At 50.6% G+C, this 21,659-nt stretch overlaps 7 protein-coding genes across 7 annotated transcripts; 2 read left to right on the top strand and 5 right to left on the bottom strand.

Moving 5' to 3' along the window:
- Positions 1 to 3,030: 3,030 nt before the first annotated feature.
- BX661DRAFT_194669 (WD40-repeat-containing domain protein) lies at positions 3,031 to 5,513 on the bottom strand (the record flags this gene model as incomplete). Its single annotated transcript, XM_051537899.1, has 4 exons — positions 3,031 to 3,262; positions 3,530 to 3,987; positions 4,531 to 5,113; positions 5,266 to 5,513. 4 exons carry the CDS (start codon positions 5,511 to 5,513, stop codon positions 3,031 to 3,033), a joined length of 1,521 nt encoding a protein of 506 aa, XP_051388839.1.
- A 2,274-nt stretch (positions 5,514 to 7,787) lies between these two features.
- Positions 7,788 to 9,855, bottom strand: BX661DRAFT_173488 (CDC45-like protein-domain-containing protein; the record flags this gene model as incomplete). Its single annotated transcript, XM_051533872.1, has 3 exons — positions 7,788 to 7,892; positions 7,949 to 8,695; positions 8,788 to 9,855. The coding sequence occupies 3 exons, from the start codon at positions 9,853 to 9,855 to the stop codon at positions 7,788 to 7,790; spliced, it is 1,920 nt and encodes a 639-aa protein (XP_051388838.1).
- A 189-nt stretch (positions 9,856 to 10,044) lies between these two features.
- On the top strand, positions 10,045 to 12,751 carry BX661DRAFT_188725 (subunit 17 of mediator complex-domain-containing protein). The gene is given in 4 exon segments (XM_051537471.1): positions 10,045 to 10,439; positions 10,452 to 11,655; positions 11,735 to 12,117; positions 12,163 to 12,751. The coding sequence occupies 4 exon segments, from the start codon at positions 10,122 to 10,124 to the stop codon at positions 12,712 to 12,714; spliced, it is 2,457 nt and encodes an 818-aa protein (XP_051388837.1). The 5' UTR covers positions 10,045 to 10,121; the 3' UTR covers positions 12,715 to 12,751.
- A 49-nt stretch (positions 12,752 to 12,800) lies between these two features.
- On the bottom strand, positions 12,801 to 13,583 carry BX661DRAFT_69236 (uncharacterized protein). Its single transcript, XM_051539421.1, has one exon. It carries the CDS (start codon positions 13,338 to 13,340, stop codon positions 12,921 to 12,923), a length of 420 nt encoding a protein of 139 aa, XP_051388836.1. The 5' UTR covers positions 13,341 to 13,583; the 3' UTR covers positions 12,801 to 12,920.
- An 850-nt stretch (positions 13,584 to 14,433) lies between these two features.
- On the bottom strand, positions 14,434 to 15,032 carry BX661DRAFT_188722 (uncharacterized protein). The gene is made up of 2 exons (XM_051537470.1): positions 14,854 to 15,032; positions 14,434 to 14,818 (listed from the first exon to the last, which is right to left on the bottom strand). Exons 1-2 carry the CDS (start codon positions 14,944 to 14,946, stop codon positions 14,498 to 14,500), a joined length of 414 nt encoding a protein of 137 aa, XP_051388835.1. The 5' UTR covers positions 14,947 to 15,032; the 3' UTR covers positions 14,434 to 14,497.
- Positions 15,033 to 18,696: 3,664 nt separating this feature from the next.
- BX661DRAFT_146543 (vacuolar protein sorting-associated protein 28) lies at positions 18,697 to 19,314 on the bottom strand (the record flags this gene model as incomplete). Its single annotated transcript, XM_051533178.1, has 1 exon — positions 18,697 to 19,314. One exon carries the CDS (start codon positions 19,312 to 19,314, stop codon positions 18,697 to 18,699), a length of 618 nt encoding a protein of 205 aa, XP_051388834.1.
- A 427-nt stretch (positions 19,315 to 19,741) lies between these two features.
- Positions 19,742 to 21,432, top strand: BX661DRAFT_188720 (uncharacterized protein). The gene is made up of 3 exons (XM_051537469.1): positions 19,742 to 20,122; positions 20,148 to 20,341; positions 20,374 to 21,432. Exons 1-3 carry the CDS (start codon positions 19,988 to 19,990, stop codon positions 20,990 to 20,992), a joined length of 948 nt encoding a protein of 315 aa, XP_051388833.1. The 5' UTR covers positions 19,742 to 19,987; the 3' UTR covers positions 20,993 to 21,432.
- The last annotated feature ends 227 nt before the right edge of the window (positions 21,433 to 21,659 follow it).

Raw genomic sequence — 21,659 nt, 5'->3', positions numbered from 1 at the left:
GCGCGTAGAAAAAAAGAAATTTCTTGGTGTGATCATTGTAGGATGGAAGATGGGCAAAGTCCATGTGTAATTTTGCCTGAAACATTAAAAAATTTTGTAGATTGGCATGGTAACTGAGAAAACAATGAGATATTTTTGACAAACAAAGTTGAATGTTTAAGAAAAAAACCAAATGTCAGAATTTCTGCTAAACGTGGGAATTGCTGATTATTTAAACATTTATTAATGACTATTTATTATAAATTAGCGGTAATGCAATGCAACATCTGTAACACATAAGCATTTGAATTAATTTATCAAGCTTTTGGATTTAATAAAAAAACAAAAACAAAACAAAAGCATTTTAAATCAAGTTTCTCATAATGGAACAATGCCTTGTGAACCCCACCAGTCATTCTGCAAAGGCAGTCATACTCTCTGCTCTTATGATACGTCTTCCATTTGACATACGCAAAATGATCAATAGCATTTCGAGTGGAGTTCTCCACAGTCTCCAGCTGCGCCGCCTTAGCTCTGCGATCCGCTAAACCCCCTCCCCGTAGCCCACTTCAAAATAGGCAGCTCTCCCGCATTGATTTTCTTCTTGCAGCGAATTTTTGAAACCTCAATCTGTTTCTTCCGGATCAACGCCAAAGATAGCAAAGCCAGAAAAAAAGCGTACAACAGAGACTCGTACACATTCAAGATACCCCTTGGCAACGGATCTCTGACCAAATCCAAAGCACACGCAAATGTGAGCATTCCATTACGCAGCAGGATTGAGCGTGGCAAAACTTGTTTACGTTGGCGATACTTGCAGTCGAGAAGCATGCTCCACTCAATACATTGCGTTTCATCGTGGACAACCCAGATACTTATTTTTGGTTGTATTCTGTACACTGCGCGGCTGCATATTTTGGAGACATCAAATATGGTTGTCAGCGCATGGGTCATGACGCAGAACAGCTCCTCGGCGGATTTTACAGAGCTCGGTAGCTCAGCGTACGGGCTGAGGATGGCAACAGGCAATTTGTGCCTGTTTGGCACCAGGGGGCATTGCCTGCGCCAAAGGCTGTGAATATTGGGTTAGCCACATTACTATCCTTGTAAATCCAATCGGTAGTGATTTCAATGACATTGCCCGCAATGTCGGTAGTCGTCAGACCGCTGGCCAGCATGTGCGGCAGCACATCGTCATATTGCGTATTCGCTAGCAATGGAAATAGGGTGTAGTAGATTTGAAATAAGTTGCCGGTGCCTTGGGAGGCTGCCAACAATATTTCATACCAATTGCGCCTACCCACAAAGCAGAACAAGAAGCGACGGCCGGGCTATGGCCACCAGGGACTCTGCCGTTGGGAACACACAAACCTGGCTGCTATTAGCGATCCCAGGCTTCACACTTGGACCGCACGAGTAAAGCACGCGCTGCACTCGACTTGCGATACCTGGCCCTAGTAATCCAGCCGACGCGGATCTCCCAAAACGCGCCATGTGTGCGGCTAGTCTTGGGCAAAATATCCGAAATCAGCCCACACTGGGGTTCTCTGTTTCATTTGCCAGCACAAAAATCACCGATCCAAGACTAGCCACGTTATTCTTCGTGTTGCACAATCAAACACCCTCGACAGGATTATTTTACCAGAGCCCACAAAGCAAACAAGAATAGATAGACCAAGGGAGGCAATGCCCCTCCCCCTCCCCAGACGCTGGTGCGGTTGTGCTGGTGGCGGAATATGCACTGGCACCTGAGCAGAAACTTTGACAGGTCTGGATACCCAATCATTTGCAAGCGCCAGCTGTTTGGTGTCGGACAACTCAACAGGGTGCCATAATCTCGGCGTAGAGCGGCGGGTCCGGGTCCGGGGCGGTGATTGTCCTTGACACCGTGCTCGATGGTTTAATGCCCAGTGCGCAGTTGCAGACGAATGTCGGATCTCTAACATAGATGTGTTTGTTGGCGGAAAGCTGAGCTTGAGCTTGGGCTCAGGCTCTGACATTGAATTGTGAGTAAAGGTGAATCATGTTTTGGAGTAGTTGGAGCTATTTAATATGTTGCTGATGGATATGTATGAGTTTGCCATGGTCTCGAGCAGGGAGGGCAGATCCTTGTAACCCTCTTTTGTCGGCATGTTCATATCAGCCATGTAATTGTTTTGGTCCACTATTATATTTTTTGAATAATATATAGAGAAATGGAAATGAAAGCAAAATAAATAATAATAATAATAATAGATGGAGACTGGTATTTATTGGAACTCTCATATTTTAATATCGGCCTATAATCATATATTTTCAATACTTATTTGAAAGACGTTACAATATTTCCCAATCCTTCCCTCAAAAAAAAATAAACTTTGCCAATTTCCCCTTGCCCTCCACATCATTTTATTGTTATTGTTATTGTTTTATCCAATGGGGGGAGCTGTCCCTATACTGGATTCCCTAAGTGTAAAAGGGTTGGTCATTTCTTGGCGGGTCTGCATTTGTCGAGTGAGTTTTTTTTTTGCTTTGGCTGTTGCTGTGGCAGACAAGTTGTGTTTGGTTATTAGGTAGAGTTTGATTGCCAGGGCTTTCTCTCTTTCTCTCTCTTTCTCTTGATGGTGAACTGTGAGCCTTCGAGGTCGGTTTCGCTGAGTGGGTCGGTTCTTGATCGATCGATCGATGTGGCTTGTGGGTGGGTAGAACTTGGGCCAGAAAGTGCCGCTGCAGTGGTAAAGCCAGCGCCTTGCAGGAGGTATCGCGGCGTTCAGCAAGTCCTTGGCTATACGCAGCATGTAATTGGAGTAAATGACTGCCATAGTTTTTCTTCTTCTGTTATTGCTTTTTGCACTTGCAACATATAACAAATAAATACCTTTCAAATTTAAAAGAAGAAAAAAACAAAGATGGGAATAAACAGTAGTGATTGGTTGGCTGGTTGGTTGGTTGTTGGTGATACGTGGTGCCCCCCCCCCTCTTGGTGGTCTTGACAGCAAACAAATTGGACTCCCTAATTACAATTAAAATTACAATCAACGAAAAAGAAGATCTAAAAGTGGAAGAGTATCTTTACTCAAAATCCATGACCTCAAAGTAAGTGACATCATTGCGATTAACAGCTGCCACGCACCTACGCTTATCAAACCGCACCTGCCAAACACTCGTCAGATTCGCCAACAAGTCGCGCACAAAGGCGCCCGTCCTCACATCCCACAGCTTCAAAGTCGTATCCGCACCCGAGACAATCTTTGTTCCATCATGCTGGAAGCACGTAATCGCACTCGTGTGTTGTCTCAGTACACTGCGCTCATTGCGCACCATGTCGCCTGCTGCCAAAGTAGATGAGATGTCCAGCAGCTGTTGGTGATGCAGCTGGTCATTGGCACGCTGCTGGAGCTGGAGCTGCTGGAGCAGCTGCGCCTGCTGTAGGCTGGCCACGGTCTGCGTCACCAAGTGGCCTGTGGCATTGGTGTTGGCGTTGGCGTTGCCGCTGGCTGTGCTGCCGCTGCCAGCCGGGGTCACCGGAATAAGGTCGCCGCGAATGTTGCTGAACGGGCGCTGGAACGACTTTGGCTGCGGACGGGCGACGGTCGGGTGGTCCCAGATGCGCAGCGTCGTATCGGCGCCAGCAGACACCAGCGTATCGTGCTGCAGCGCCAGCAGCCCGACAAGCGTCAAATGGCCGCGCAAAATACGCAGGCACGCGCCCGAGTCCCAGTTCCACACACGGATGGTTCCGTCCATGCTGCCGGACAAAATCAAATGGCGCTCGGTATCCAGCACAATGGTGTACACCTTCGACGTATGGCCCTCGAGCTGGTGCAGCTGGGCGCCGGTGGCCAGGTTCCACACGCGGATCGAAAAGTCGTACGACCCGCTGACCACCATGTTGCCGTGGCCAGCCACGGCGCGCACCGAGTCCGTGTGCCCGCCGAGGGTCCGCACAAAGTATGGGTTGGCGCGGGGCACGCCGAATGGCGAGCGGAAGCGCATTGCCGCGTCGCCGATGCTCGGCATGGCTATCGACTCGCCACCCGAACAGCCTCGGCCGCCCGCGCCGCACGCAGCGCCGCCGCCTGCGCAGCCGCAGCTGCTTGTGCGGCCGCCGCGGCGCGCGTAGTTGGCCGGCTGGGGCCAAGCCTAGCAGCAGACGCGAAGGCAGAGGCGGAGGCGGAGGCAGAGGCAGAGCGGAGGCGGAGGCGGAGGGGAGGCAGAGGCAGAGGCAGAGGCGGAGGCGGAGGCAGAGCAGAGGCAGAAGCAACGGCCAGAAACAGAAGCAGCACCAGCACCAGCACCAGCACCAGCACCAGCACCAGCACCAGCACCAGCACCAGCACCAGCACCAGCACCAGCACCAGCACCACACCACACCACCACCACACCACCACCACCAGCCGGCTCATCGGCGCCATCCACCGCCATGCGCGAGTCGTCCGCCTCGGCCGCTGCCCCGCCGCTGCTCCGCCGCTGCCCCGCCGCTGCCTCCGCCTCGGCCTCCGCCTCCGCCTCCGCCTCAACCAGCAGGCGGCCGGCCGTGCGCGCCAGCGCTGCCGCGTGGCCGGCAGCGACCGCCGAGCGCGGCGAGTACGGCGCGTCGTTCAGCGGGCTGGGCAGCTTCCACACGCGCAGCGTCGTGTCGCGCGACCCGGTGACAACCAGCGGCTCCGGCGGCTCATAGCGCACGGGCGCGCCCAGCGCACGCTCGCGCGCCGTGCGCACGTCCGTCGGCAGCAGCACCTGCAGGCACCGCACGGTGCTCGAGTGGCCGGCGAACACGTGCGTGCACCGGCCGGACTCCAGGTCCCACACGCGCACCGTCCGGTCGGTGCTGCCGCTGACCACCGTGCCGCCCACCACGGCCAGCGCCCACACGCCGCCCTCGTGGCCCACCAGCTGGCGCACGGTCGCGCCGGTGTCGATGTCGAACACAAAGATGTTCTTTGTGTCGAAGCCGGCCACGATGTACCTGTCGGTGAGCTGCACGCACGTGACGACGGCGCCGCCGTCGCACGCGAAGCTGAAGTGGCGGCAGGCGCCGGCCTGCCAGTTGCGGTCGAGCCGGTAGTCGCGCGCGTACTGCGCCTTGAAGGCGTTGCCGGCCGCGGCCGCAGCGTGCGGCGTGGACGCCGCCGCGGCCAGCGCCGCGCCGTTGCTGCCGCGCTGTGCGCGCGCGCGGCCAGCGGCGCCAGGCTGAGCTCGGCCGGCGTCGGCGCGCTGCACGTGGGCGAGCGCGGCGGCTGCGCGGCGCCGAGCCCGAAGTGCGCGTGGCACAGCGGGTGCACGCGCGGCGCCTCGGCCGCGTACCGCGCGTCCAGCAGCCGCGCGCGCCACAGCGTGCGGTCGCCGTCGACGGCGCGCAGCCACTTGCGCGACACGCAGGCGGCGCGGCACAGCGTGCGCGTGTCCATGAAGCGCAGCACGTGGTGCGCGGCCTCGGCCGGAAGCCCGCCGACGAAGTCGCGGTGCAGCACCGGCAGCACCGTCTGCGCGGCGAACTGCAGCGTCGGCCGCGGCGTGCGCCGCAGCAGCTGGAACAGCAGGTACGTCTGCATGGTCGGCGGCAGGTTGTCGTACGTCGCCATGATCGACGGCAGGCTGTACAGCGCCGCCAGGTCCTGGCCGCGTCGCGTGCGCCGCGCGTCGTTCGCGTCGCCTGCGTCACCGTGCGCCGCTGCGCCAGCGCGCCCAGCGCGTCGACCGTCGCGGTGTCCGACACCGTGTGCGCGGCTGCGCGCCGCGCGCCGTGGTGCGCGACGTAGTCGAGGATGCCCTCGTGCGCGTCGAAGGCGCCGCTCTGGCGCGCCGACGCCGGCGGCGACAGCCCCGCCGCCGGGAACCGCAGCCGGCGCCGGCACGCGTACGCGGCCTCGTCCAGCACGTCGTCCGTGTCCATGGGCTCCGGCTGTGCGCGCGGCGACAGCAGCGGCGAGGGCAGCGGCCGGGCGCGGTCGTCGAGCGCGTCGCCGCCGCCGCCCGCTGCGCATGCTGCCGCCGGACGCCGGGCGCTGGCGCTGCGCCGCAATGTCCGCCTGGCGCTGCAGCTCCTGGGGCGCCACGCCAGCTGCTGCCGCGGCTTGCCGCCGGGGCGATGGCGAGCACGTGCCGCGCCCATACGTCCTGTTGCGCTCTCCGGACGCCGGCGGGCTGCTGCTCCTCCGCAGCGCCACGTGCTCCCTGCTGTCGCAGGCGCCGCCGCCGCCGCCGCCCCCTGGCCTGCGCCCAGCAGCAGCAGCAACAGCCGCGGCATCTGGCGCCGCTCCGCCGGCGTGCAGCATCTGCAGGCGCATCTGCCGCTCGGCGTCCTTTGTCGCATCGTCCTGCGTGTACATCGGCGTCATTGCGCGCGGCGGAGGCTGCGCCGCGCTGCCGGCGCCAAAGGCCTCGTCGGCCCCCTCGTGCGAGTCATCCCGCATGTTGTCCTCGATGCTCGCAAGAACGTCGTCGCTGTGGCAGGCGGCCAAGTCGCGCTGCGAAAAGAAAAGGTGCTGTCCGTTCAGGTCGAGCGCAAACTGCTCAAGGGCGGGCGGCGCGGTGATGTGCGCCAGCGGGTAGATGTCTGGCCGAAGCAGCTTGTGCCTGTCGATGCGCGGGAGCCTGAGGGACGGGTATGTGGTTGTGACTTTGGTCGTCACTGTTGTTGTGGTGACTGTTTGCGCTGTGAGCATTGAGTTTGTGAACGGTTCGTGCTGCCCATTGGTGCTGTTTGTTTCGAGCGGCGATGGCAGGGGGCCTGCGCTGAGGCGAATTTGTTGCGGCCTGCAAAGGCGGCGCCAGCGCCAGCGGCAGACGCGGAGGCGGAGGCAGACGCGGAGCCCGCTGACAGGGAAGACGAGGAGGGCCTGCTGTTTGGAGCTGCGGCGGCAGGATTCGGATTAGAGGCAGGGTCGTTTCTGGCAGGACTAGAGCTAGAGTGGGGAATGTATTGAATAGAATTGAAGGCATTTTGCTTTTGAATTAGTGTCGGTTGGATATACAAAAAGGCAAACAAAAAAGTAAGTGTATGTGCAGCCGGGCGCAACGCCACCACGAAAACCGAGTGTTGTGTTGAATTGTGTTGCTGGCGTGGTGGTGGTGGTGGTGGTGGTGGTGGTGGTGGTGGTGCTGCTGCTGCTGCTGCTGCTTGTGTCATTGAAGCGAACTTACGGAACGTAGTAGTCCATTTTGTAAAATTGATTTGACTAGAGCTGAGCTGAATTGGACTCGATTGATAATGCACAAGGAAAAAAGGAGAAAGGGAGAGAGAGAGGAGAGGGCGGAAATAGTATGTGGGAAACAAACAAAAAGAAAAATTGTGATAATGGCTTGGGGAGCAAAAATAAAAGTAAAGGTAAATGGAGTGACAGAGTTTGTATGTGTGTGAATATTTAAGTGCAAATAAAAATAAAAAATAAAAAACTATAGAAAGAAAAGGAAAGAGGGAGAAGCGAGTAACGCAATGATTTTTGTTTTTTTTTACTCATCTTTGCTCCCCTTTTCTGTCGATTGATTTTATTGTATTTTTTGGCTTGGCTGCTATTTTTTTTGTCGCTTCGTTTGTCAGCCATCCAGCCCAATCCAGCCCAATCCAGAAAAAGAGAAAGAAAGAAAAAAGGTACAAAGACAATAGAGGCTACTTTTACAATCCATCAAGTGAAAAAAGAGTAAATAGAAAAACACGTAGTCAAGTGGATAGAGCAAAAAAATCCAGCTATTAATTAACTTAATGGCTCAGCCACCCTGCTCCCCACACACATACACACACACACACACGTGCTTGCTGCTTTTTTTTACTTCTGCATCAACCGATCGACAATCCCAATTCCCGAAGAAAGCTAAACTGTTGTTTTTTACAAGTGCTTTCGAAGCTTGTCTACAAAGACGCTCATATCGGACCGGGCGATCTCCAGCACCGAGCTGTCAAAGAATCCCTGCCTCACATCGGCGCCCAAGTCCTGCGCAACCTCATCAAACACCAGCCCAAAATGGTTCCGCGCCGCACGCCCCCCACCCGCCCAAGCCGACCCAGCCGACCCGCCTGATCCGCCTGATCCAGCCCCATACTTGGCTGCGCCTGCCAGCGAATTGCGCGGGCGTAATCGGGCGCCGTGATGCCCAGCACAAGCATTCTGTCTGGCAGCTCGGCAGACACCGGCGCGGCAATGACAAATGGCAGCCGTGCAGCGCGCTTCCTTGCAGTGCTCTCCGCACCCAAGTGCTGCTCGCGCAGCGTGTGCATCAAAAACAACGCCAGCTGGCGCAATACCGGCGGGCTAAGGTGCGCGGCATCGGCCTCAGCGACCACAGCCAAGCGGAAGGCCCTCAGCGCCTTGACCGCCTGGCGCTCGAGCATCCCAAGCCCCAAGGCAACCACGCGCATCTGCACTGCCTGCGCCAGCAGCAGCCCGCGGCGCAGCGCATCAATGTCCGCCAGCGCATCGTAGGCGGCGTAGAACCCGTCGTCCTGCAGCAGCGCGAGCAGCGCCAGTGCCATGTCGGTGCCCGACACGCTGGGCTTGCGCCACCCGTAGTCGCGCACAAAGCCGGGTGCCACGGCGTCGGCCATCGCGTAGTCGGCGCCGATCTCGGCCATCGCCGGTGCAGCTGCAGCTTGAGCTCCGGCGCCAGATGCTGGAACGGCGCGCGCGCCTCGGCCTTGGATAGGCCCAGCTTGGCCAGGAGCAGGTCGAGGCGCGCGCGACCGCGGCTCGACCATGTGCCGAGCCGCGTCGCCACGTATGGGCTGAACCGCATGGCGCTGTCCAGCGACCAATGCCGCAAGAGCGCCAGCTTGAGCTCGGACGACTCGGCGATGGCCGTGCGCGGCCCGGCTTGGCGCGCTGTGCTGACCAGAAGCCCGGCCTCCGCTGCCGAGCCGGCTCCGCTGCGTGCCCGCGCATAGCCCTCGTCGTCGTCAGCGTGCGGCAGCTCAAGCTGCGGCGTGAACGCCTTGGGCGTCGCGTCGGCCGCGCCGCCGGGGGCTGCCGGGCCGCTGACGCGGCGCACAAGATCGCGCAGCCGCGCAGTGGTCAGCGCGTGTGCGGCACCGTCCGCGTGCTGCAGCAGGTGCTGGGTGGCGGCGCCGGTGATGGCGCACCATACGGAGTCGAGCGACGCCGGGTGGCCGAGCTGCTCCGCCAGCCGCTGCATGCTGACGGCGCATGCCTGGCCGTGGTACGCGCCCTGTGCGTAGTACGCCTGGATCCGCTGCTGGTGCGCGCTGCGCGCCTGTCGCCGCTCCGCGCGCAGCCGCTGAAGGCGGATGAACTCGTCTGGGTCGGTGCTCGGCCGTGGGTTCCGTCGCCGTGGCTGTGGCTGCGCACTGTCGTCGCCGTCGCTGGCGCTGTCCCTGTCGCTGGCGCTGTTGAGCCGGCGTCGCCGCCCGGGGCTCTCGCCGTCGCTGCCGCTGCCGCCCCCATCGCCGCCCTCACTGTCATCCTCGCCGTCGCCGTCGTCGTCGCCAAACTCAATCTCCTCAAAGGCCTTCTGCATCTCAGCCATGCTCTCCTCGACCTCGCCGTCGTCCAGACATTGCACCTGGTCGTTCCAATAGACGTTGTACAGGTTGAAGGGCCGATGGCTGTCGACAATAACAACAGTCAGCGAGTCGCGCAAGGTCACGTAGTCTTGGATATCCACGGTGGCTCCGCAGTTGAGGAAGACCAGCGTACGGATCTGCGCGTTGGCTGCGACCAGCTTGGCGTTCATCTGCACAATGTCGGCGTAGCTACTGATGGGTACGATCTTGTGTCCGATGGCGTCGCGCTTTAGAAGGCCTGTGAGAATGCGCAGCCCGCAGAGCGTGTCGCCGTCGGCTGTGCTTGCGAATATCACCACCGAGGTGCCGCTGCTGTGCGACGCCCCGGCGACTATCCGCTGGTACGCGTCCTCGTACTTTGAGCTGGGCACGTAGACCATTATTAGAAGAAAAAATTAAAAGTTTAGGAATATTATATCCAATATTAAATAAGAGTAAAAAAGCAAAAGGAAAAAAATGGAACGCGAACAAACTGGAAACTCGAGAAAAACAACATTTCAGCTCACAAAAAAAAGGGTAAAGAATTTAACGCGACGAAAAAAAATATATTCTTGCTTTTCTTTTTGTTATATATATAATATATATACACAACTTCAAAATATCCCAACACCTCTTTTTACGAAATACCTCACCCCCTTGACCTCAAATGGACTCTTTGAATGCGCCCGTTGAGAGTGTCGCTGCCCAGCGCGTGGTCAGCGAAATTAGCGCCGAGGGCACAGTGGTCCTGCAGCCGACGCCCACAGCGCAGGACCAAATGAGCCAGCAAATCGCTCAGCTGTGGGAAATGCACACCAATTTCCAAGGCCTCCCAACGCCCGATTCCGATTCAGACACCAATGAAGAGCAAGAACACGAGCACGAGCACGAGCACGAGCACGAATACAAACACGACAGCGAAAGCGAAAGCGAAAATCAAAAGCCAGCGACGGATTCCACCAACGACAGCCTCGACGCCTACGCCGTGCGCGCGCAGGTCCACGAGCATCTGACGCTGGCACAGTCGGAAATCCAAGTGTCGCTGGACATTGTGCGGCTGCTGCTGGCCGCCAAAAAGCAGGCGGCACGTGAAGAAGCGCTCCAGACGCAGACGCAGATGCTGCGCCACGACCAAGCGCAGCGCCTGGCGCCATCGTTCAACGCGCTCGTCGGCAGCGGCAGCGGCTCTGCCGACGAGGTGCAGATCGGCGGGCTGCCGTTTGCTGTCGGCGTCTTGGACACGGTGCGCACCGAACGGCGACCGGCGGCAGCCGCCGGAGCCACGCAGTTTGTGCTGGGCGCCAAGCACCGCCAGCTACACGAGGCCGCGGACACGCTGGAGGCCAGCGCCCGGCGGTTGCGCGAAATGGCCGCGCGTGAGGCGCGCTTTTGGCGCACAGCCTTTGGCCTGCGCCGCCGCAACTGGGTGGTTCTGCACCAGAGCCAGGTCAACTCGGCAGTCCGCGACGACCGCTACTTTGTCAAGTTTGGCTTTGCCGACTGCGGATCGTCGGCCGCAGAGCCAGCGCTGGCCGAGATCCTGCGCACGGAGGACGCCACTGATGAGCCGCTGTTTATTCCCGGCGCCGCCGACCGCAGACGCGTGCACGTTGCGCTTGTGGCCGGAGCCGGTGCTGGAGCCGGCTCTGGATCCACAACCAGTGTCGGGTCCATAACCGGCCCCAATGCCGGCGCCGTGGGCTCGCACGAGCGGCTGCTGCGTGCGCGCGACGCCGTGTTTGACCGCGAGCTCTACCACAGGCTGTGCCGCGAGGCGCGCCTGCTGGAGCTGGGCTCCATCCGCGCCATTGCCTCGGCATCGTCTGATTCCCCCGCTATGGCTGCGCGCGAAGCCCTGGTCACTGCGCTGAGCCGGGACAACGCCGCTGAGCATTTCGAGTGGACGCTACACACGCCCGCTGCCTTCAATGCCGATGCTGCACCTGGCCCTCTGCAAACCCACGCTAGCCGCTCCTTGCCCGAGTGGCAGCGCAAGCTGTACGCCTCAGTGGCCCTGGTCACCGCTGCCATGCATCAGCGGAGGCAGCACCGCGAGGCCAAAGCGTACCAGCTCGGCCACGCGCTCTCAAGCCGCGCACTCACCGCACACCGTGGCACGTCCTCTCTGCCCGACGCCTTTGCTGACTCCAGCGCATCCCATAACCAATCCATCACCCCGTCTGGTTCCTCCGCTGATCCGGGTCCCTGGCGGCCGTGTCGCGGCCAGAGCTTCTGCTGCTGGCGCCGGCGCTGCAGGCGGTGCAGTTTGCCAAGTGGCAGCATGTGCTGGCATCGGCACGCAGCGCGCCTGTGCGGCGTGGCGCCGGCTCGTGGACGAGCCGATCGAGGTGATCAGCCATTTTGGACGCACATTCCGCACGCCCGCTTGCGGCCAGAAGCGCACCGCTGATGGGCTGTTGGTGGGCGCGATGAGCGCCCAGGAGATGGCCGAGTGGCAGCGCTTTTACTCTATTGGATCGGCGCGTCGCGGGTCCGCAGCGGTAAACGGCGGCATGGCGTATGTCGTAAGGATGCGCTTCCAGGGCGGCACCGTAATGGCCATTCGCCTGGACTCCCATGGGTCACTGTTCTTCGCCAAAGGATATTTCCCTCCGCCTGCCAGTACCGCACCAATGTCACCTGGGCTAGCTGACACTGATCCGGTGCTGGCGATGCTGCTGCTGCTTGGATATCAATACCGGTGGTAGTGCCAGAAGGCCTTGGCAAACTCAGAACAGAAGCTCATCCACAGGGTTTTCCGCATTGTGCCTTTAGCTGGCCTGCCTGAATTCCTTGATCAGCTGCGCCGCGAACTGCAGTCACTAGTCTTGCTGCGCGTAGCTGCTGCGCTTTCGCGCTGCTCATATCGCCGCATAGGCAAGCAGTGTCAGATGGGCCAATGGTATGTGCATCAGTCGCAATTGTGTGTTGTCGGCGAGTGGTGGCAGGGCGCCCGTCATCGTCAGATTATTGGTGTGGCTAAATGGTCCTCTTCGCCACTATTACCGGATAATGTTGATTCTTATGCAGAGGGCTCGGATCTCGAGGGTGAGAATGAGCGTGAGTGGGAGTTGACTTTGTATTTTGGTCCGAAGCATCCGACTCAGTTTGATTTGCCGCTTGGTGCTGCCGCTAATACTGCAAAGGGCGAATTGAGGATTCCTTGGACCACTTGTTATCCGCCACCTAGCCCGGAACACATGCCACCATTGAAAACCTTTGAAGAGCGGCTCTTCAGCCTATTGGTTTCTGCATTTTAAAAAATTATTGTTTTTTAATATTCATTTGACTTTATCATAAATGACACATGTCTTATTTATCAACAATGTTTTTTTTGTTTGAAAGGAAAAATTAATGTATTTGTTTAAAAAAGGGAAAAAAAACATATAGCAAAGATTACATCGGGCAGCGGCCGATATAGACTGTCGATGTGACCTGGATATTCGACTTGGTAACTGTAGAGGATTCACCACTGTAGCTGACCCACTGACAGCAGAGGATTCGTTGACAGTAGAGTACTCTTCAACAGGGGTGGGCTGCTGATGCTTTCTGACTCGCTTTTGGTTACAGACACAGACTCATTCTTGGACTCGCTGGTTAAACCTGGCATAACTATGGCAATAGAGCTGTAAATGGAATCAAACTCAGAGCCACTATCCGTGTAGTCAGGAACCTCAGGTAAAGGAGTCTCGGCCTCAATATAACTGCTCGTGAAAATTGTTTCAATATCGGAAGACGCCCATGTCGTGTACATTGGCGTGGCCGAAGGTGTAATTGCGATGGACTGCAAGACATCCGGGTATATGACGTCGCGGGGAATGAGACCAGCGGCGACGGAGCTGGCGCTGATGAGAGCAAGGATGGCGGAGGCAAAGAAGGACTTCATTGTTTGTTTTTAAAAATAAAAATGTAATAAGTAGATGTAAAAGTGGGCTGTTTTTCTGGTAACTGGTATCAAGCGATAATTAATATAGCTGCTGATTGACAAGATGCAGAAAATAAGAGTGATATAAGAAAATCAAAAAGTTTAAAAATGCGAGGATGGATGAATTTGTGTAGGGAAAGGTTTGATATGTCAAGGAAAGGAAAAAAAGAAAGAGAGAGCCAGCTCAAATGCTTATTTTAACTATATTTAAATGTGAGTAATGACAGTATGCCAAAAAATGATGTAAAAGCTATGCAGGTAATAAATAAAATAAAAAAGTGTAAGTGTGGATGCGACAAAAGATGAGAGACAATTTTTTTGTGTACGTGGGCGAGACCGCTTATATACATGGTGTTTTTTGTGAGAAGGAATGCCCCCTCCCCCTATTTATTAATGAGTATAAAAATATGGACATATCTACAAAAAAAATTGAAAAGCGTGTCTGAAACTAATTGTTTTTTAGCAGTCCACTTTTGGCAAGCCTAATTGCAATTCTGGATAGAGAGGACACAGGTTTATAAAACGAACTTGAAGTTGGTTTCGGGCACTCACAAAGAAAAATGTTTTTATGTGATTGGTGGGACCAGGACCAAGACCAAGACCAAGCAAAATAAAAAGGAAAGAAAAATAATGTAAAGAAAAGTCCAAGGATCGTCCATCCCCATTTTTTAACCCTCCTTTGTGCTGTCTGGCCTTGCCCCGTGTCCATCCTTATCATTTTTCTGTTTCTAATTTTTCACACTTTTATTTTTAACGCACACAAACTCAAGCAACCAGTATTGCTTTTTTAATGCAAACACTTTTAAGGCGGGGATTTAATCTAGATTGTTTAGTAATCAGAATGTTTTTTAGTGGATAGCTCGTGTCTGCAATTTGTAAAAAAAAGCAATGAATGACATAACTTTTATATTGCATTCGGCTATTGGTACCGCGTGTTGCCAACATTCCCGTTCCATGTGGAGAGACCGGAATCAGCGTTTGAAGAAAATCAAAACAAATGCAATAATATTTCTAATTAGAAGCTAAATAATAAATACTACACTTGATGTGCATTAGCCAGAATATTCTTTTAAATTAACTCAAGCTGGAATTTTACAAAACTAGTATGGAGAATGACATTATCGTTGATTGCATGGATATGGTTTGTTTTTGTTGTTGTAATTAAAAACGCTTGAAAGTTTAACCAATTGCTGAAACCAAATTGGTTTTACGTAGTCGGTCTTGGTATTTGTGGTAATGGAAGCCTTGATCACTGTAGTGGGCTTGGTGGTGGTCACGGTCTTAGTGTACTTTGTGGATGTGGATACCTTGCTCACGGCGGTGGGCTGAGTAGAGGTAACAGTCGCAGTAGTAACCTTGTTGACGGTAGTGGGCTTGGTTCTAATGACAGTCGAAATAATGGTAATATATGCCTTGTCGGTCACGGTCTTGGTGCAGCACTAGTTGCGGGTGCAATTGAAATAGCCTCAAAGACAGATGAAAAGTTGGTAGCGTGGCGGTTGAGTTGGGCTGCAGCGGATCCGGCGCCAATAAGGACAAGGCACAGATAAACAAATGTGAGCTTCATTGTTGAAAATTGTAAGGGATGATGTGAGGCTAGATGGATGGATGGGATGGGATAGACTGAATTGGCTTGGGTTGGATTGAATAGAAAAGTGTAAAATTAAAAGTATTAAATTAATGCGGAGTGCGGCAAAAAACGGAAGGTCGGGTAAGCTGTAGTAAAAAAATAGATTGTGCCTGTGGTGATTCTCACCACATAAGCTCAGCTAAGCCGAGAGCTTGCAAGCCAAGTCAATGTTAAGCAAGCAGGCACTAATACAGCAGCGGCCACGATTTTATAGCTGCCTATAAAATCGCAGCAGAGAAGGAAGCTCAACAGGAGGTTTCTTCAGCTTTTGTTTTAATAAAGATTTATTGGACATCATTTCTGGCGATTACTACAGTGCCCATTCAAATTAATTTTTAACAGAAATAATCTAATTTCAAGAGATAAAGAAAATATAGAAATAGTGCAGAAAAAAAAGCGTGGTGAAAAAAAGTGTGGTTCAATTTATGCACAATTTTTGCTACGACTTTCAGCCACGAGAGGAAGAGCCTGCCAATATCTAAAAAACACTCAGTTCACCAAAGTGCTACAAAAACGAAAATGAAAAATCAGGCACATAAAAAACATTCAATATACGCAAAAAAAGCATTTGGTTCGAAAACTCACATTCCAAGCTTGCCAAAAGACAATTACCATTACAACACGTGCGATTTCAACGATAATTGCGTTGGATTTGATATCTATAAAGAAAATTGCATACTTTGTGACCGATAAGACCATCATCAAGGATTGCCATATTTTTAACAATTTCAAGAATAACGCCAGAAAAGGATATACATCCGACCACGCGCCAATTCAACATTCAGTATACAGTTGTTGGGTGCCTTTTGTGGGTATTTTTTACATTGGTTTGTAGATATTTCATTCAATGCTTTGTAATGCAATTGAAAAATTGGAAACATAAATACTTTTAACCAGGCCCAACACAAGAACATAAACATAAAGCAAACATTATGTAAAATTAAAATCAATTTTTTAATAAATGTGTATCGTTTTTGTTAGGCAATATTACCTACAAGACTTTTCTATTGGGGTGTTTGTAAACAATGAATTTTATTAAAAATCATCGCCCAAAAATATACACACATGCAATCTGCTTTTCTGGATGTCGTTTTGTACTATCAAATCGGAACGTAATATTCTAAATACTTTTTTGTACACTGTACAATTTGGATTACAGTGCGTCAATATTATTGTGCACTTTGGGGCTTTTCACAAAGCTTGCCACATAACATTCTTCATAATAAAACTATAATGAAAAACACTGGCGTCAAGCATGTGAGCTTAGTGAATTCAAAGACATGTGTGGTGCCCAACGCACATTCTAAACCATATCTTCCCTTTTTAAGAACCAAGATTACCCTCATGGCCGCTATACACATTTCTGCTATTGCTGGCTGACATCAAGGAAAACCATTATGTTTACAGCGCTGCCCCTTTTTTAGTTCCTTAAGTAATTTTTGATACTTGAATATAATAATTTAGACCCACATTTTTATAAGCACAATAACATGCGTCTTAATTGGTATTGTATATCTTTAATTATATAATAGGGAAGGCAACTTTATACAAGTGAAAAATTATATTGAATTCCGGAAAAGTTGTGTAAACGTGTAGCGTGTGTAGTATATATATGAGTGTATATAATATATTACCGTGTACTGAAAGAGTCAAGTCATACACTTGTGTTAGGTCGCTATATGACTTATAAGTGACTGTGTTAGCTAAATAGCCAAGACTGGTCAATCAGTTGATTGCAATCAACTATTGCATTTCTATCCAGTAATTATTTTATTATTTTTCTGTAAATTACAATAAAATAATTTTTTTGTATTCACTTATAAAACCATTTAATGCAACTTATTATAGCGTTCTAAGGGCAATCACCATTGGCCAAGATACAATCAAATTGAATGCCCATTATTATTTCATAAGATAATGGCGCCACCAAATAAAATATTATTTAATTGTAATTGTAATTGAAACAAGTGGCAGTTATGTTATACCAAAGATAATTAGTAATGTAATGTAAAGTATTTTGGATTTGGGATAATAATTAATATAAATACGGCCTCATATTCTTTCAAGCAGTATATAATATTATTATTTAATTTTAATTACTAACCACCATATCACAATCTCCTGAGAACAAAGGGTGACTATACAACATTAAGTTGTCAAAATTGAACAATATAAACAAGCTGTACAATTTAAAAGAGTAAAAAAGATATATTGAAACAGGGAAAATTTACGATTTATCTTTCTTGTTTTGTTTTAATTTAGTTTCATATCTTGCTTTAAAATTTGCACAATATATCTAATATAATCAAGTAAATAATAAAAAAACCCAAAGTTAATGAATGAAACTATTGTTTACTATGCCACCTTGTTTATCATGGGCTCTATTGCAGAACCTGGCCACATGCCCTTATAACAAAAAATATTATAGGGGTAGAGCGGTTGGGAGTTATTTAGACCTGGGTATAATTGCCTAGCAGGGGAAATATTTTCCAGGGTGTTAGTAAAATTAGATACAAGCACTCAATCTGCCAGCTAAAGCGTTAATTGTGGCCAGATAGCTGATGTAGATATATGCCGTCTCATTGATGTCATCCGCAGTAATAGACATGGGTGTTGAATTAAATATTATTAGTACCAAATGTTTAAACACTACATTTAAAAATTTATAAATACTGGCTCTTTTCTAATATTTACAGAAAGTATTGTGAATGCCAAAGATGTGCAACTTTTTATAATCAAATAGTAACAGATAAATCAAAAAAGATTGATTTTTGATTTTTGATTTTTTTACTATTGTTTGATGTTATTCTATAATTGCACGCATAGCGCAGTATGGTCAATTTGTATTATTTCAGAACGCCATCTATCCCAATCGTTACATTTTTTAAAAAATAACCTCCAGATGCATATGCAACTGAAAAGACGATTTGAAAATCGCTGAAAACCAAGTCACCAAAAAATTCAATGGCATTGACATTATATTGGCCAAAATAAACTGATATTATATATTCTTTCGTATAAAACAAAAAACGAATCATGCACATTACTGCATGTGCCTTAAAAATGTATAAAGGCAGGCACAAACACCTTCCGACAACAAAAAATAATATTGCAGTACATTTCTATCATGAGCATCTACAGCGCGACCTTTTTGACCGACCAACCGTTCAACCAGCCGAGCGTAGATTTCAACATTGCCAGCACTATTGTATTAAATAATATTTCCAGCTTGGTTGTAATGCAGAACAAATTCACAAATACAGCGAGAAGCACACTTGGGTATATGTTGACAAAAATATTGAACTGCAGGAATCTCGGGCAAATATCAGCAGGATTTGTGGGTGAAGTAGTTTACGTGGACTTTCCTATACTAGGAAGCATTGTAAAGAAAAACGACGAGGCTGACCATGTTACAACAGCCGGTGGTGATATAAAAGTTTTCTCACCAGTTTAGGGAAGGATTGCTGCAGTTAACCATAGGCTTGAAGAAATACCTATTTTAATTAACATCTCCTGAAGAAAAGGGTTGGATTTACAAGATTAGGCTTCCGAATTTGCACGGTGTGGATGACTTGTACAGCGGCGAAGAGTATTCAAGATGCTGGAATACTGTATACAAAATGCTTTGACTAAATAATAGGTTAAGCAGGTTTTTATTATATCAATATAACCCGAACTTGTATATATCTATTCTGTCGATTCTAAAATGTTTTTAAAATCAGCATAGGCCTGTTCAACCTCAAACAAGAGCTGGCGCTCCTGGTCTTCGTCCAGTTCGTCACTGGCCTTCATCTTGTTCAGCTTAATGAGCCAGTCTCTGAAAATAGGTTTCCAGCGATAATCCTGGGGCAAGAACGACGCAGCATTTATGCTCTGCAACAACTCCGTCAACAGTGGGTGCAGCTTATCCACTGAGGTCATATGCATACTCAAGGCATCCATAGTGGTGATGAATTCCTGAACAGACTTGGCCACGTATTTGGCATTATTCCCCGACATGTTTGCGTTTCCGTGCTCAATAGTGCTTGGAATTCCAACTTCCAGACGTCGGATGGCGGCTGGGCAATTGAGCTTGTATTTCTGCGTAAATTCGTGCAGGTCCGGCTGGCCGATGACAATTTGCGATACTGTCTTGTATTGAAGGAGCAGCTTGCTGCACTCGGATGTGTATTCGGTTGCTGAAATAGAGTCACGCGCAAAGGCCCGTTCTAGGTGCTCGAGTGACATGACAATGGCGTAGAGCGCAGCCATGTTTTCGTAGACTTCGCGCTCGGCCGATGAGTTGTACAGTTTGACCTCGTCCATGGCTTTTTGGCAGTTATTAGAGGAAATAGAGAATAGTAGCAGACAAGAAAAAATTAAATAGGGATGCTGATATTACTGTGCCAGTGAGCGAGCAAAAAAAAGACAACAAATAATTATAAGGGTCTCCCTCCTTTTTTTGGCGTGGTGCTCAGCAGGCCAAAACTTGGCGGTCAAGTGCGCCTATTTAAGTGCAGTCTTTCTATGGGCAGGCAGCACGTGTGCCGATGGCTCGGACACATGCTTACATGTTTGCAGTTCTGGCTCGAGCCGTAACAAAGTCTCTTTCTGTTTTTAATTTGCTCAATCCCTATTGGCGCGCATCTAGTCCAGTGAGAAGAGAAAAATTATTTGGAAACGGGCGCATGAATTTTCCACCTTTTTGTGTGGCAAACACATCAAAAAAAACATGGCATAAGCAAACACGCTTCTTTTTGCACTTTAATATTTTTTTTAACTTTAAGTGTGAGTAAAAGTGAGCGAATTGAGGCTATTCTTTCTTTTTCTTTTCTCTTTCTTATATTTTTATTGCACAAGCCTTTTTGTTTTTAATTTTTTCATTCACTCTTCTTTGTTAATTCACTCCCCTTTTTGACGACGTTTATTTGTGCTTCAGCGACTTTTCATTTCTTCCCTTTTATTATACCTTTGTTCCTTTTATTTATTTTATTAAAACATGGCAATCAGTGAGGGCTTCAAAAAGATGCCTCTGGCCAGCCAGCTGTGCTGCTGGATAGCGACGTTGCAAGCAGTGACAATAATCGGGCTGGAAATCGGCATACTAGTTTATGTGCTGAAAAACGTAGAGAACGTCTTTAAACATGGTCAGCGACAAGGGCGTGGCCATATACTTTCTTTTGCTGGTTATTGCGGCGATATTCGGGGTCTTCCTCCTAGTGGGCGGTGTGATGAACGGGGACACAATCCAGATTATCGGGTACTGTGCGTTCAGCCTCTTTGGCATGTCGTTGGCCATCTTCCGGTACTATCAGGTGAGGAGCTGGCTCTTGTCTGATTTCTACGAGAACGTGTTTCAGGACATACAGGGCCCATGCTGGCCAGCATTGGTGTGATGGCCGGCATGACAGTGTTCTTTGGTGTCATGGCGTACTTTTTGTACAACACATTTGGCTGGGAGATTTACAAGCGCGTCGGGGCAGATATGAAGATTCGGCGCATGTATATCAACTACCGGTTGTTTGTATTGCTGCTGAAAATCGACTTTTTCGTGTTTGTCGGGTTCGCAGTGTCGTACATCATTCTGATTCTCAAGTCGTCCGACCCTGAGTTTGCCATCACCATTGCGCTGGTGCCTGTGACGCTGCTCGTCCTGCTGCTGGCGTTCTGGTCGCTGCGCCGCGAGTCGGTCATGACCATGTGGGTGTTTATCGTGCTCTTGTGCGCAAGCACGGCTTATTTTGTCTACAAGTGCGCGCGCATGTATGACCCCAAGCAGGAGGCCAAGTTTGCTAAGCAGCGGCCGATGATGACATACTATACGATTGTGTCGCTGGTGGTCATCTCTGCGACGCTGCACCAGGCTGTCACTTGCCTGGCCAACTTTGGATATGGGCTCAAGGAGCGCGTCGAGATTACGCGCGGCAAGCGCAGCGACATGGAGCAGATCCAGGATTACTACGTGAATGCCGCAGGCGACCGTCGCATGAACCTCGATGGATAAGCAAAAAAATCAAAATGGGTTTTCCTGCCTCGAATAAGTGGTGGTTTTTCTTGTCCAAACATGTTTATTTTCTGTATTCTTTTTTCCATTGACATTACCTTTTTCTTTTCTATTCTGTATATTTGAATATATACATATATCTTCGAATTGTTAGGAATGGCCAGAATGTACTGTGGCAAGCTGTCGCCGCCAAAAATCAAAGTAGGTTAATCTGCGCTAAGCTGGTAATATATTGTTTTCCAGGAAAAAAACAAAGCAAAACAAAATAAAACAACAGAGGCGTCTCGAGTATGTGGCTGGCAGGGACGCGAGAAAATATTAAAAATAGGCAATATAAAGGCATCACATATATGAAAGAAAAGAAAAGAAAAGACAAGACATGCACATATCGTCAATATATGCCTAAAGGGTATTTCATTTCATTCTTCTGCATGTTCTCTTTGCTCAGAACAATACCAACGCTGGGCAATTGACATGCAGAGCGCCCATGTATGCGTGTGTCCGCGTGAGAGGAGCATACCTATATTGTTTCTTTAGTCTATTATTAGACAAAAAGCAAGCCCTCGAGCTTGCTCCCGCTCTCACTGCCACTGCCACTGCCACTTCAGTCCTACCTCGCGCATAAAGGCCAAGGGCAATCCACGGTGGAGGTGGAAACAGGGGCGGA

This window comes from Kickxella alabastrina (genome assembly GCF_025024165.1).
Source record: "Kickxella alabastrina strain RSA 675 chromosome Unknown BX661scaffold_33, whole genome shotgun sequence".
NCBI classification, from domain to species: domain Eukaryota; kingdom Fungi; phylum Kickxellomycota; class Kickxellomycetes; order Kickxellales; family Kickxellaceae; genus Kickxella; species Kickxella alabastrina.
This window is presented reverse-complemented; position numbering and strand designations above follow the sequence as displayed.

What these genes read in the sequence shown, in the direction of transcription:
- BX661DRAFT_188722 (XM_051537470.1), bottom strand. Translation starts at nt 14,946, where the DNA reads ATGAAGCTCACATTTGTTTATCTGTGCCTTGTCCTTATTGGCGCCGGA. An exon ending in ACGCTACCAACTTTTCATCT is followed by an intron (nt 14,819 to 14,853) that starts GTCTTTGAGGCT and finishes ACCCGCAACTAG; the next exon opens with TGCTGCACCAAGACCGTGAC.
- BX661DRAFT_188725 (XM_051537471.1), top strand. Translation starts at nt 10,122, where the DNA reads ATGGACTCTTTGAATGCGCCCGTTGAGAGTGTCGCTGCCCAGCGCGTG. An exon ending in TGGTTCCTCCGCTGATCCGG is followed by an intron (nt 11,656 to 11,734) that starts GTCCCTGGCGGC and finishes GCCAAGTGGCAG; the next exon opens with CATGTGCTGGCATCGGCACG. An exon ending in GGCTAGCTGACACTGATCCG is followed by an intron (nt 12,118 to 12,162) that starts GTGCTGGCGATG and finishes TACCGGTGGTAG; the next exon opens with TGCCAGAAGGCCTTGGCAAA.
- BX661DRAFT_69236 (XM_051539421.1), bottom strand. Translation starts at nt 13,340, where the DNA reads ATGAAGTCCTTCTTTGCCTCCGCCATCCTTGCTCTCATCAGCGCCAGC.
- BX661DRAFT_188720 (XM_051537469.1), top strand. Translation starts at nt 19,988, where the DNA reads ATGGCAATCAGTGAGGGCTTCAAAAAGATGCCTCTGGCCAGCCAGCTG. An exon ending in TGCTGAAAAACGTAGAGAAC is followed by an intron (nt 20,123 to 20,147) that starts GTCTTTAAACAT and finishes GTCAGCGACAAG; the next exon opens with GGCGTGGCCATATACTTTCT. An exon ending in TCTGATTTCTACGAGAACGT is followed by an intron (nt 20,342 to 20,373) that starts GTTTCAGGACAT and finishes CATGCTGGCCAG; the next exon opens with CATTGGTGTGATGGCCGGCA.